Genomic DNA, 15359 nt, shown 5'->3' with positions numbered 1-15359 from the left:
ATGATGAATGAAATGTGAGAGGCATTTAAATGAAAATCTGGGAAAAGAAAAAATACCTCCATAACTGCTAGTATTCAATATTATACTTCACCAGCAAATGAAGGAAGTCAAAATAAATAAGAGGTGTAAAAATCAGAAAGGAAGAAACATAACTGTCAAAATGTACAGACGATGTAATCATCAATTTATTTTCTCCTCTTCAGAAAACAGCTCTATGCACTCCAGAGTTTTCAGTCTATTTCAGACAAAATTCATCCTGTTTCAGAAAAACATATAATAATAATCACATTTTAAAAAAATAATCAACCATTTTGCAGTTCATAATTCCCCTATCACGGTTTTCTTCCCCTTCTTATGGATTTCTAGTTCATTCTATCTCAAATTTCAATATTTTGCATATTTATATAAAGAAAAAAATAACTGTGAGAAGGACCAGTTGACAAATGAGGCCCAAGATTAGTGGATTATTTCAAGGTCTTGCTAAGACCTGCTGCCCACTTTACACCTTCCTTCGGCTGCTCCCTGAGGGATTGCAAATGGTTCTACTGAGGTTACTACTGGCCCTTCTCAAACAGTGATAAATATACTATGGAGTCATCTCTCAGCTGTGGGACTCTGACTCTTAATGGCTTATTAGCCATTAATACTTCCAATTTCTCAGGGTAAATGTTTGAGAGTATGTGGAGTGGACTGAATGTCAGCTACCATGCCATGCTCCTCATTCTCTCAGTGTACTTGACTTGTCAGGATACCACAATGAACTGTCTCACTTTCATGTCTCTATTTCCCAGAACACTGGGATTTAGAAAGGGAATTCTTCCTGCTTTTTTGAGTCTCTAAGAGAAAGTCATAAACTGGGCACCAGAACTCCAGAACTACCGAAGAGCCCAAATCCCAGGGGAACCTGGTGGGTTTGATATCTGATTCTCCCCCCAGGTTTGAAAAGCTCTGTGTTGGGTTTACCATATGTAAGGCTGCATCCGCTGACTGACTCAAGGCTGGGAGAGAAACACAGGGCTGCAGGAATGACCCCAGTGGAGGCTGTCCTTCTGATTCTCCTCATAGTCAGGGCCTCAGCTTTTCCGAGGTAGTAGTACCCAGTCGTATCCAGATTCTACAAAGTCAGCAGAACTGGCATGCCGTACAGAGGCAGTATCCCTAGTTTCATTTACATTCCATGTAGTTGGCATGTGAGACCTGATCATGTGTTTGTTGAGGAATAAATAAGTGAATGAGTCATAGTTCTTCAAATATTCAAATTGAAGAGAACTGAGATAGATCCTCAGTCCTTGGGACAGAGAGACATTGTAGTGTGAGAGACTTGCCTAACGAGGCTCTATCCTTACACATGATTGGGTTTGGAGGCTCTGTCTATAATAGGCAAGAGGTCCTCTTCAGACCCTGAACAGGGCAGGACCGTGTCTTGATGCAAAAGCTTTGTTCCTTTGGGAAACCTCAGAATCTCTGGGTTGATGAATCCCTTTATAATGAGATCCCCAGACATCATGGTGTCTAGATCTTGCCTTGGAGACCATCACTGTGACTTGAGGAAGGAACCCCAGAGACCTGGGACAGAGGAGATTGGTTCTCTCTGACAGTCTGCAATTCAAACTTAAACAGGGCTCTTAGGAAGCACAGGAGAGCTCAGTGTGCTTTCCCTGTGTTTGTTATTCCTAGACCTGACTAATAGGGGCAAGCAATTAACTGAAAGACCCTGGTGAGTTCTATATTTTTCTTCTAGTCCTTCTCTTTGAAAGACTCCCTGTGTGTTATACCCGCCATGGTACAACAGGACTTCAGGAAATAGTGGGTTTGAGCCTTATTCTCCTGGAAGGAGTCTCAGCCCTGCCCAGTGAGCTGTAAGTCCCATTCGATGACTTTACGAAGCAAGGATTCTTGTTCTGTAACTGGATATGGCCTTATGACTCATGATGTATCACCTTTTCTTTTTCTTTTCTTTCCTGAGAATATTGACAAGTGAGGAAAACGACTATACAGTTGTACTACAAAATTTAGACATCAAAAAACATAAATACTAAAAAAAAAAAAATCACATAGAAAAGGTGTAGTCTTAGAGAATCTCAGACAGCTTTTGAGTGGCTTATTTGGTCAATTTATCCCAGAATATTATCTTCCTGATGTAGCTTTGAGTGATCCAGGGGAATTGGAAACATCTAGATCTGTCTCCACACTATCTCATGCCTAATACATGGGTCTGGAGGCAGGTAGTAGAATATCTGACTCTGGTTAAATGAACCTAAATTTCCCTCTTTTTATGGAAAGGGTATTTTCTCTGAGCATAGACATTCCCTCAATTTTCTCCATTTCCTGTCCCATACATTATCAAGAAGTCAAGAAGACAGGTCAGTGAACTGATGTATCAGTGTTGTATAAGCACAGCGTTGAAGTGGGAGACCCTGGACACAGGGATTCATGTAGAATTTCTGTGGGGCTGGAGGGAATGCTAGAATGACTTACCTATGCCAATCAACATCCATATCCTTCCCCCAATTCTTGGGATTCTCTCTTTTAAGTTGTCTTTCTTTCCCTACCATCTCCTTCTCCTCATGTCTGTAAAGGATGGGAAAACTTCCTCTAAATGGCAAGTTGCCTCACCAGCATTAGCTGGATGAAGACTACCTTTTACCCCTGAAAGCCAGGCTTGGGGTAAAAGTATCAATGTATCATTCCATGTAAAATATAGAAGATAAAACAATGGCCTAAAACATTCGAATTTTGTAATGTCCTGGATACCATTTATTAATAGCATCTCCAAGTCAGTCTCTGCTAAATGGCTTATATAGGCATATTCTCATGGGATTCTCATATTAACCCTCTGAGGTAGATATCAGTAATGCTTTCATCTCACAGGTGAGAAAACTGAGGACTAAACATCTCCAAGGTCCTATGTGACATAACTATCAGGAAACATTTCCAAGGTCACGTGTGATATAGCTGTAGGTTGATTCAATTCCAGATAACTCCCATTCCTACATATTCAGAATCTGATCAGAATTTCAGAGTTGGATGGGATATGGATGGGGAAAGTAAGGATTAGACTTTCCATTTGCTAGGAATTAGAGAAATTAACAAGAACAGTCATCCATGAACATGAAAGAGAGAGAGAGAAAGAAAATAAGACACACTCAAGCAGATTCCAGAGCTGTGAGGAGTTGGGGATGAGGAAGACAGGTGAAGAGGGGGAAGAAATGTAATGTATTGTTTTCCTGTATAAGAACTGAGCTTGGCAATTTACATGTAGTAATTCACATAATCTCCATAGCAACAGTATGGAATATGTATTATTATTCTATTTTATAGGTGAGCAACTGGAGACAAATGAATTGAGCAAAGAAAATCAGGCATCTTCCTATTTACACTGGGATTAAAGCTAGAGGTTACTATAAACTTAAATATTTTGTTGTTTTTAATCACTGTTGTCTTATAGTTGCTAGTTTTCAAAGTTTCAGAGTCTTTATTGTGCTTAATTGGAGATTAGAAAGTAGAAGCAGAAACTCCCCTTCACATAGAGAGGAGTCTAAGGTATTAAAACAAGTGATGCATCATGTACAACCGCAAGAACAGGATCCTAATTAGAATAAGTTATACTCCATGTATGTATAATATGTCAAAATGCACTCTATTGTCATGTATATCTAAAAGAACAAATAATAAAATATATTTTAAAAGAAAAGAGTATGGTATGGTGATAAGGATAAGATGCTATGAATTGTAGAGTATGATTAACTCAATCTTTGCATCAAGGTTCCCAAACACCAACTAACCAATCAACACCCCCAAAGAAGAATAAATATGCATGCAGTTATAAAGTCTTAAATAAATTTAATGGTATGAAGATGGACTTAAATATAAGGACTTCATCTCTCTAGAAATTCGTGAAGCATGATATTAATATGTTTATGGAACTTAGTCACTAATTTTTACAGTTTTTTTTTTTGCCTTATATAATATGGTTGGAAACTGTAAAATTGCTTAAAAGTAACAAAACGACTCTTTCTGGGGTTAAGTTTTACTCTTTTAACTATTGCATTCAGCATATAGGTAATAGACATAAATTAGACAGTGCTAAACTGGTTCACATAATCCCACTGGCTCAGGAGTAAAACTTCTTTTGATATCACCATTATCCCTTGTGGGAGACAAATCTCTCTTATCTCTACAAAGTGTTTACATTTGTCCTGTTGAACCACAGCTATTCAAAGAACATCAAATAAATTAGAAAAATAATAGAATCATAACCCACCGAATCCAGGTCTCTGATTCCCAAAACCCATACTTTTCCTTTGTTCTACTCCAATTACTTATTTAAAATACTGATTTTCCTCTGAAGACAAAAGTAGAACATGTAGAAAAGAAAAAAGATGAAAACAGAATCACTCATATTCTTGAAGTACACAGCCCAATACATTAGCCAATAATCAGGTGTGGTTACAGAGCACTTGAAATGTGGATAGTCTGAAATGTTATGGGCTGTAAGCATAAAATGCATACCATATTTCAAAGACTTAACTTGAAAAGAAGAGTGCAAAATATCCTATCAATAGTCTTTACATTGATTACATGTTGAAATAATAGTTTATATGTATTGGGTTAGAGCACATTGTTAAAATGAATTTCAGTTGTTTTTTTATTTTTCATGTGGATATTAGAAAATTTGAAATTACATATGTGGCTTACACCATATTTCTACTGTGCAGTGCAGATATATGATATATAGGAAAAGTCTTTCTTCCTATGCATTCAAATAAATTAAAAGTTGTGATTGCTTTATTTAAAAAAAATGTGATGTCTGGAAACCCTAGGTCAGAAGCAAGATTGAAAAGGGAGTTGATTGTGGACCACAGAATGTTCTGGGTCCACACATTGTACTCTCTTCAAGAGGGAAAAAGAAGCAGTATCTCCTCTCACTGCCTTACTACAGATATTAATATATTTTGAATTTTAATGTGAGAGGAGGCAGTGTTTCACATCTTGATTTACCAAATGAAAACCCTTTGGAACAAAGTTGGAGGGGATCTTTTGCTTACCAGGAGTGTCCCTCACATATGATTTGTCCCTGGCTTGCACTCACTCTTTAAATGTGTCTTTCTGCTGTGGGCCTCTGAGACACCGCTGGTCCAAACCAGATGAGTTTGGGTGGAGATTCATGGCTGGGCACACTCATTTTAGTTCCTTCTCCAATTCCCATCTACTTCTAGCCAAGTTAATTAAGGGTTTCTAGTACCCCTTTTACATTTTTACTCTTTCCTCAGCTCTCTACTGTATGTTGCCCCAGTCGTAGAACCCTGAGAAACTTTAAAGATCCTTGAGTGCTTGGCCAGTATCTGAACGTTCAGAACTTCTGAAACCCAAAGGTACATTCTTTAGGAGTTACTGCACATGGCCAATGACCCTGGACCAGCCTACTGCTTCCAACCTGGACTCTCAGGCTTCCTACTTCATCTCTTTCAGACCCAGATTCTCTTCAATGTCAAGACCCAATTTCACAGTTGTGACAGAGTTTATTTTTGAAGGTTTCTCCATTTTTGGGTGGCATCACAGACTCATCTTCTTCGTGGTACTTTTGGTCTTGTACCTGCTGACTCTTACCAGTAATGCTGTCATCTTGACAGTTATCTACATCAGTCATCAACTTCACACACCCATGTACTTCTTCCTGAGTGTATTGTCCATGTCTGAGACCTGTTACACTGTGGCCATCATCCCCCGAATGCTGTCTAGTCTTCTCATGCCCCAACAAACCATCTCCATTCCAGACTGTGCCACCCAGCTCTTCTTCTACCTCACTTTTGGTGTCAACAACTGCTTCCTGCTCACAGTCATGGGGTATGACCGATATGTGGCCATCTGCAACCCCCTGAGGTATTCTGTCATCATGGGCAAAAGAGCATGTATGCAATTGGCAAGTGGATCCTGGACCATTGGCCTAAGCACGGCTATCATTCAGGTGTCTTCTGTCTTCAGCCTTCCCTTCTGTGATGCCAACATCATTTCCCACTTCTTTTGTGACGTTCGGCCCCTAATGAAGCTTGCTTGTGCTGACACCACCATCAAAGAATTTATCACTTTGCTCATCGGTCTCTGTGTCCTTGTTTTGCCCATGTTCTTGATCTTCATCTCCTATGTCCTGATTGTCACCACCATCCTCAAGATGGCATCAGCTGAGGGCCAGAAAAAGGCTTTTGCCACTTGTGCCTCACACCTCACAGTGGTTATTGTTCACTATGGATGTACCTCCTTCATCTACCTGAAACCCAAATCCCAGAATTCCCTGCAGGACAGACTCATCTCTGTGACATACACTGTTATCACCCCACTGCTGAACCCTGTTGTATACAGCCTGAGGAACAAGGAGGTCAAGGATGCTTTACGCAGAGCTTTGGGAAGAAAGCCCCCTTCTTAGGTGCTGATCAATCTCAATATAGTAATAAAATGCAAAGAGTTTAGTGAGGTGTCACAGTGAGGGAGTCAGTTGGAAAAAAGAAAAAAGATAACATGAGGGCACCGAGTGCCTGTCCGGGAAGCATCTAGGAATGAACAGGATAGAGCAAAACAAAGAAGGAAAATATTAATGGAAGAAGAGCTAGAGGGATCTGCCTAGCTGGATAGATGGGTTTACCAAGCTTGATGAAAATCAAATGAGATAAAGCATGTCTATGTATTGAAAATAGTAAACATTATTCCTGTTATTCTTGGCACAAAGCATGATAAACCAATAGGGAGGGTAGGGAAAATGTGTAACATCTTATCACATGAACTCATGTAAATGGAACCTGCCTCTGTGTGAAAATCAGGGCACTAAAATGAAAGGTTCTCCATTGTTTATGCATGACACCTCCAATATAAATATTGTTTATATATAATATAAATATAAATGTTGTTTATAGTTAACAACAAATTCACTCATTATTTACCTTGTGCCTCTTAATCTGGGTTTGAACCCTATACTGCTGTCAGGTGAAAGCTTTCCAGTTTACAAGCTGGTTAAAAGGTTGAATTTTGAGCAGCTTGAGCAAAAACCATAAAAATGTTTCCTTCTTCTTTGAAAATTAAAAAAGAAGAACCCCTATATTTCATTCCCCAGATACTCTGAGTAGTACAACGGACTCTATTGATACTCTGCCCAGAGCCCCTTTGCAGGGCTGGGGACACCCCTTCTCAGTCAACATGAATGTTAAATGTTAATTGCCCACACCTTCCCTCTTCTATGAAGTCTTGACCTTGGCTGAAAGGTAGAGAAGACTTTACAAACCCCACCTCTACAAAGGGCAGCCCATGACGAATGCCTGAAGGATTTAGAAGGTACAAAAATCCACCTGCCTTGCCTCAAGATGAAACCAATTTTAGTGGTCAATTTGAGAAACCTCTATTACACCAGGCTCTAGTCAGACTCCAGTTGAGACCACATCCTTGCTGAGGTCTTCCCTGTCCCTCTCTGTTCCTTCTCTTTTCTGAAGCCACTCCCTGAATCAACCCCTTGTACCCAAGTCCTAGTCTCAGGTTCTGCTTCTAGAGAACCCACCTCAGCAAGATGGCATCTGTACACACAGGGTGATGACTCAGGCTTTGCTCCGAGTGTTCTCTTTGCATCTGTTGCACCTTTAACAGTGCCTGGGACATAAATATTTATGAGAAGAAAGACGAAAGAAAGATAGCTGTGGGAAGCTAAAATACAATGAGAACTGGCAGACAGCCCTTCCTATTTTACTTTCATTATTTTAATACTTTCAGTCTATTTGTTCCTCTTTGTGAATCCTGTTTTGGTACGCTGTTTTGGTACACTTGTTGAAAGTAGGCAGTAGGCATCATTTTAAGCACTGTATTCATTTAATCCTCACCTTAAATCTAAGGGGTAGATAGTTTATATTCTTATTTCAACAGGTGAAAAAACTGAGACCTGATGAGATTAAGTAAATTCCTAAAGGTCACTCAATGCATGTGTGGTAGAATCAGAATTTAAGCACAAGCAATGTGATCCCAGAGTCTGTAGTTGCATTATAAGCACACAATGATTATTTTTAACCAGACTTCTTTACAATAAATAACCAAATTATGCTATTTTATACTTCTAGAAGAGGTCCCCAAACTAAGGGTTCTTGGGTACCAGAAATCAGTCTGGACATTCAGAAATTGTATAGCATAGTATCCTTTTATTCCTTGAATATTTTTGTGCATCCTCTCTCCACCCAGACATATCACAAAGAAGAAAGAAGGAAAAGGAGTTTGAAGTGGATCAAAGGTCATTGGGGAAATGATAGGGCTCAGGATCTGTCAGATTACTAACCTATATACCTATCTTCTCCCATAGATTTTGTTTACACTAACTCTTCCAAGAACTAATAACCTTGAGTAGAACATACTTAAGCAGTGTTATATTGTTTACAGAGCACAGGCTTTGGATCCAGAGAGACATGCATCCTGAATTGTAGGTCCATCATCTTCCTAAGAAGAGTGACTTAAACTGCATGGCATTTTTGTCCCAGCTGCACAGGAAGGCTGACATATCAACCTCATAGGGTTACTGAGAGGAGCCAGTAATGTTATGAAATAATATTTCCTAGCACATGGGATACATTGATAGCTGTTAATATCCATAACCACCCCCAACACACACAACACACACACACACACACACATGCACATTGCTGCTGGTCATTCTGAGATCAACATTAAGTCATCCTTGGCATGCACTTAATGGAAAAGCCCCAGTTTTAACAAGGTAGAATTAGTGAATTCCCTCAGAACTTTTCAAATAGTCTTCTTCTGTGGTCCCTGATCCATGTTCCATTGAAAGTAAACTGTTCTTCCAGGGTCTTCTAAGAAATACTTCCTGGATACACCTGCCGTGTTAATAAACCAGTCAGCCACCACCTGTCTGCATTTCACCTCCAGATTCTTATCTCCTGTACTTTACTTACTACTAGCTTACCAAATAATTCTCATATTATTTCCTCTTCTCTACTATTTGCCTCAGAGTCACTGTGAGTAGTCCCAGGATTCCTGCTTGCAACGTTCCTCTTATGCAGATGAACGAATCCTTACAAAAGCGTATGCAATGATTTTCAAATGTAACTTTAATTCGTTTGAAAGCACCAGTTACTAAATCCATAATTTTCTTTTTCAGAATTTGTTTTTTCTTTCAACAGGTATACATAGTGTAACTGTTATTATCCGGTTATTATTGCATTGAAGGTCCATGAAATATTTTGAAATTAAAAAGAAGTTTTCACATGCAGAAAACTTGGACACACTAGTTCCAAGCTACAGGAATAGGGTGGGAGACAGTGCAGGAGAGGACATGACTTTAGGAATCTCAGATTTGTTGTGAGTCCCATTCAGGGCCTTGAAAGTCTCTCATTGACAATTCCAAAGTATCATTGGGAATTTTATGCCTGGAATCCTAAGCTAAATTGGATATTATGAATAAACACTATAATAATTACTTGAATCTGGTCCCCAAATAAAGTGATATGTGGAACTAGAAGAGGTTATAGCAGGTTCTTTTCATGTTTTTGCAAGTTTTGTTTCCATAGTGTGTGTGTGTGTGTGTGTGTGTGTGTGTGTGTGTGTGTTTGTGTTTTCATTTCTTTCTAGCACCAAATCCCAATATATTTATGGTTGATGGCAGGGCTTCTCATGTATCTCTCATGCGCAATTTGAAACAATACTACCAACTTCACAGGGTCATTTGGAGGATTGAGACAAAATATATGTGAAAATGTTCAATAAATTTAGTTGCTGTTGAAGCTAAATACCTTTCCATCAGGCACCACGTTTTTATATCATCAACCCAGTTCCCCATTTCAAAATCTTTCCAATTGCCCCAAAGCAATGATATCATAAAGCATTTAGCTGTTTTGCCCAGCCCTACTCCTTTCCTGCTGAGATCCCATGGCTACCAATCTTCTAATGATATATTATTAATACAGAAATAATTTTTGATTCATCTGTTACAATAGGAAGCTATGTATATTTGCAAATAATCAGGGAGTTGACTGAATGAACCTGATAAGAGTAGTTTATAAAATGATTGGTTCTTTGCTCTCTCTTGATCCACAAATTGATTCAGGTACAAGCTCTATTGATCTTCCTCAAATGTCTCTCACATCCATCCCTTCTCTCTGGGATGACTGCCACCCCTCTAGATCAATCCCAATTATCTCTGTTACATCAGCCACCTAGCTGGTTTCCCTGCCTCTTCTCACCAATCTCAAATCCATTTGCACACTGCTGCCAGATCAATCTACCAACTCAGTGCTGGGTATGTCTTTTTCAAGGAAGGAAGGAAAATCGCTGGACAGATAGGAAGAGGCCACAGGGTGAGTGTAGTGTAGAAGTTCACTCCTTTAAGAGGTCAATTTCTAAGGAAACTTGAAGTCCATGAACAGAAGGGATAAGTGAGAATCACTTGAGAGGTCCTTATAAGTGGTAAGATCCAAAAACTCTAAAAAGCTTTGTAACCTCATCTCACTTTACTTACACAATGTAATTTCCCATGATCAGTCTGAGTATAATCAAGGACTAACTGTAGCATTCATATCAGTTTATTATGGTTTTCTATTACCTACAACTAAACTGTGAGCTTCTTAAAGGTTGGTGCAACATCTTATTCACTCCTGTATGTCCAACAACTTGCACAGGGTCTGGCATATGATAATTCCTAAAGAATGGATGGGCACAGATAAGTACCTCATGCTAAAGAAATTGCTAAGGAAGGAATAAACTAACTCATGGAGAGTTTTCAATGGAAAGTAAAGTTGGAGCTGGGTCTTGACAGACTAGTAGAAGTTTACCTTATGGAGGGAAGAAGAGAATGCTCGGTAAAGAGAATAGTGTTCAAAGGCTCATCTCTGTTTCCTGGCCCCAAAGAGAGAATCTCTGGGCCTAGACTGCTCTTTCAATCCTGAATGACAGAGGGAAACACAAGCAATGGGAACTGTCCTCCATAAGACCATGAATGTATTTGACTACTTTTATTCCAAAGTTAATTATAATGCATGGAATTCCCGCCTAGAAGTAGAAGTTCCTAAACTTCCTGAAATCCAAGACACTATAGCTGTAGGCTTAAGCTACATAGATTTGTCATTATGGATTTCCAAGACCTATCTGAAAAAAAGAAAAAAAACCCAATGTGCTTATTCAAGTGAGTAAAACTTGAACAAATTAACCAGTTTTCTTCAACTGTTTATTTCTACTTGAAGCAAAAACTTCTAGGCTCTCAAAGCACTAACTTGACAATTGGGTAAATGAGCCGCACACATAATGAGACCTCCAGATACCTGCTGCTTGCATCCTCCCAGACTCAGGGTGGCTCTCACAATGTCTTTAGGGAGTGACTCCCAGAAGGTCAACTGCTGATCCTTAGAGAGCATCTTTCCTGGCTTCAAAGACTCTTCCACACAAGAATGCCTGATTACCAAGCCTAACCACACTCCTATGAGAGTGTTTCTCCCCTGCCTGCCTGGCCTCAACCCCGTCATAGTCCTCTTGCTCACCCTGCTCTTCCCTGCGCCTTCACACTTATGACTGAGGGAGCCCAACATTTCAATCTTTCCTCCTTGGCCTCCTCCAGTCAGCTCTCCTTTTGTGCTTCAGGACTGGGCAGAGTCATGTAAGTGCTCTTAAAAAAAGGGGGATGAAATAAAGTTTGTTGCTCATGAGTTGACTTAGGATGTGTTCCTACCCTTGGTCTCCTTTGAAGAAGCATAGGCTTTCAAGGGGGAGAGGATGCTAATCATGCCATGGTAGTCATTCTTCTACCTCAAGACAGACTTCAGCCAAATCAGATAATACTCTAACCCAAGCATCTCTCAATAGGATCTCTACTGGTATTTGGAATAGGAAAATTCTTCCTTGGGAAGGACAATTGCATGTACTGCAGGACATTTAGCATCACTGATTGCCAGTAGCACCCTTGCGGATCATCATAACAGTCAAAGCTCTGCCAGGCATTTCTGATATCACTGAAAAGGTGGCATACCACTCCACAGCTGGACTACTGCCTAATTTTTGCTCAGAGACCTCACAGAAGATAAACTGTCCTATTCCACATATTTTAGTGTCAAGTGATTTTCTCTTTTGGAAAATATTTTCTACTGCAACTTTACTCTCTTTTAACATTCTTAGTGTAAATGATAAACAGTTGGTCATCAACTCCTGTTAAATAGATTTTTATAAACTTGAAGAAAGTCTCCATGCCTCCTAACCTTCATCGCTGATATGATTTACTTTATGTAAAAAGTCACTTTCTGAATATGCATAAGGAAATCAGAATATAATTTAAATACCCTACAGGAGGTTACTGTTAAAAGAGACAAAAATACAAAATATTACATAAATTGCACTGATCCCTATCCTTCAACAAATGATGTATTCTTATTGTAGTTTTCTTTTTTTTTTTTTTTTTTTGCATTCAGAGGCTGCTTTTACTTTGGGTGAGGGACACTTGAATTTGCTGCATCTTTCCTGATACAATTGTTTACCTCTGCAGAGTAGGTGTATTCTACTCCCAAAGTTGTATTGGCTGTAAATTTGCTTTTTAGTTTAGGGAAGGTAAAGATGTAGCATAGTTTATAACATACGTGAATCAGTGCTGTGAACTGTCAGCAGACTTCCATCATTCAGACAGCAGCTGGGAGAGGTTGGTGGTTGGTTAAGATTTGCCTTTTTCTTCTTGAAAACAAGATGAACCTTTCTGCATTTTCTTTGCCTCTATTTCCTAAAGGATGTGGATTTGCAAGAGGGATGATTCATAGTCTCAAAAGGAAAGAACTCTCCAGTCCATCCCTAAATGATCATTTCCAATCATCTAATTCATGCATAATTCTGAGCTAGTGAGATATGAAAAGACTTAAGAGGTATTATAAAATCTTTACTTGAGAAGACACTGCAAGGATGTGGGTATAAAATAATCCAAATAAACATGAGAACATTGGATTTTAGGGAGGACTGAAAATTTACATTGATCTATGAAGAATGGAGAAGAATTATGTAAGTGGAGGAAGGCCTTCCATATATGAGGGAGGAAGAGTAAGAGAGAAGTAGGAACATGCACTGCTATACCTTGAGAAAAGAGTTTATCCAATTCTCGAATGTGTAGGAAATCAAAACAGATGAGCACAGAGCAAAAAATATGTTAAGTAAATTCAGAAATTAACTTGAATCCACTATGAAATGTGTCCCCAGATTTACAGCTGAGAACTAAATTCAATCAATTTCAGAAATGTGCTTAAACTACTTTACTGGAACTATATAACTTTTATTCTTTGCACTTCAGATTTGGTGACTACTCAATGAAGAGAGAAAACTACACTCTCATCACTGAGTTTACTTTCCAAGGTTTCTCCAGTTTCCATGAGCACCAGATCACTCTTTTTGTAGTGTTCCTTAAGCTATACATCTTAACTCTAGCAGGCAATGTCATCATTGTGACCATCATACAAACTGATCGTCATCTTCACACACCGATGTACTTCTTCCTGAGCATGCTATCCACTTCAGAGACCATATATACATTGGTTATTCTCCCAAGGATGCTATCCAGTCTTGTGGGTATGAGTCAATTCATATCATTGGCAGGTTGTGCCACACAGATGTTCTTTTTTGTAACCTTTGGAATTACTAACTGCTTCCTGCTCACAGCAATGGGGTATGACCGCTATGTGGCCATCTGCAATCCCCTGAGATACACAATTATCATGAGCAAGAGGGTGTGCTTCCAGCTGGTGGGAGGGGCCTGCAGCATTGGCCTAATTGTAGCAATGACACAAGTGTCAGCTGTGTTCAGACTGCCCTTCTGTGCCTCTAAGGTGGCCCACTTCTTCTGTGACATCCGACCTGTAATGAAGCTCTCCTGCATTGACACCACTGTTAATGAAATCCTGACTTTAATCATCAGTGTGCTGGTGCTTGTTGTACCTATGGGCCTGGTCTTCATCTCCTATGTCCTCATCATCTCCACCATCCTCAAGATTGCTTCAGCTGAGGGCCGGAAGAAGGCCTTTGCCACCTGTGCCTCCCACCTTACAGTGGTCATTGTCCACTATGGCTGTGCCTCTATTGCCTACCTCAAGCCCAAGTCAGAGAACACCAGGGATGAGGACCAGCTGATCTCTGTGACCTACACTGTCATCACGCCCCTCCTGAACCCAGTGGTCTACACCCTGAGGAACAAAGAGGTTAGGGATGCTCTGTACAGGGCTATCTGCAGGAAACTCTCCTGACAATTTATGAAGAGTTCTCCCAAGGCTCTTGACATCCACTCCAGGTGGGAATATGAGGATGAGTGTCACATACACTTGACCCCTAGAGACCTGCCCCTATGACAGGAACCAAGGAAAATAGCAGAATCATGCAAGTGGGAATTTGAAAACCTTCAAATAAAGCCCCCAAATAAAGCATGGGCCTGCTTTGTGGATAAATAGATAAAGAAAGATAAGATAACCTGAAGAAAAGATCAGGAAGGAATGAGGGTTGAGGATTTTGACCTTTTGATTTCCTTGTGAATTTCCACCTAACAAAGGCAAAAAAAAAACAGAACCCAGGCTCACTTTAAATTGTTTCATACAGTCTTTTCCTTCTTACTTAAGATCATAAGGATTTCTCAGACAGGAATCCATGTTGGAACCCATTTATACATGACATATCAAGTAATAAGTCATAGGACAGGCAGGGAGGATAACCTCAGGATGGCAAAGCCTAGATTAAATAGATTTCCTGTCCTAGCTGCATTAATTCTTCCCAGGTTCTAGTATGGCTTATTGAAGTCAGTGACTAGGGACAGTTTAATTAGAGATCCTAGCCAAGTACCTATCTCATCAGCCATAATGATAGTCTTTTGAGGGCACAATCCAAGATCCTCCTGGGTCAGTTCAGCTGCCATTATTACAGAAAGCACATAATGGGCAAGAATGATGAACGAGGCTGTGTGCTGCATCTGGGGGAAATAAAGAGGAAAAAGCCCTATTGCCTGGATCCAAGAAGCTAAATTCTAGTGGCAAAGACATATATTTAAAAGCATGGTTTCAATACTTTGTCTTACATGATATACACAAAAAATTAAAAGAAAACTAAGAGAGCTATTGGTTAGGAGGAAAGAAAGGAGAAAAGGAAGGGGAGAGAGAAGGGAAGAGAAGAGAATAAGACTATTGGAGACATTAGGAAGTCTTGGGAGAGGATGTTTCCTATTGTCTGAATTGGCTTTATTTATTTATTTTTATTTGTTTCTTTTTTTACTGTAAACAAATGGGATACATGTTGTTTCTCTGTACATGGAGTAAAGGCATACCATTTGTGTAATCATAAATTTACATAGGGTAATGTTGTTTGATTCATTCTGT

At 39.5% G+C, this 15359-nt stretch overlaps 1 protein-coding gene across 1 annotated transcript; it reads left to right on the top strand.

The window, feature by feature from the left end:
* Window positions 1-5488: 5488 nt before the first annotated feature.
* Window positions 5489-14243, top strand: LOC124987383 (olfactory receptor 10J1-like). Its single transcript, XM_047556597.1, has 2 exons — window positions 5489-5990; window positions 13312-14243. Exons 1-2 carry the CDS (start codon window positions 5489-5491, stop codon window positions 14241-14243), a joined length of 1434 nt encoding a protein of 477 aa, XP_047412553.1.
* Window positions 14244-15359: the final 1116 nt, after the last annotated feature.

This window comes from Sciurus carolinensis, chromosome 1 (genome assembly GCF_902686445.1).
Source record: "Sciurus carolinensis chromosome 1, mSciCar1.2, whole genome shotgun sequence".
Classification (NCBI taxonomy): domain Eukaryota; kingdom Metazoa; phylum Chordata; class Mammalia; order Rodentia; family Sciuridae; genus Sciurus; species Sciurus carolinensis.
This window is presented reverse-complemented; position numbering and strand designations above follow the sequence as displayed.

Coding starts and splice junctions, on each gene's coding strand:
- LOC124987383 (XM_047556597.1), top strand. CDS start 5,489: ATGTCAAGACCCAATTTCACAGTTGTGACAGAGTTTATTTTTGAAGGT. Junction 5,991..13,311: donor GTCTTCTGTCTTCAGCCTTC/CCTTCTGTGATG, acceptor TTGGTGACTACT/CAATGAAGAGAGAAAACTAC.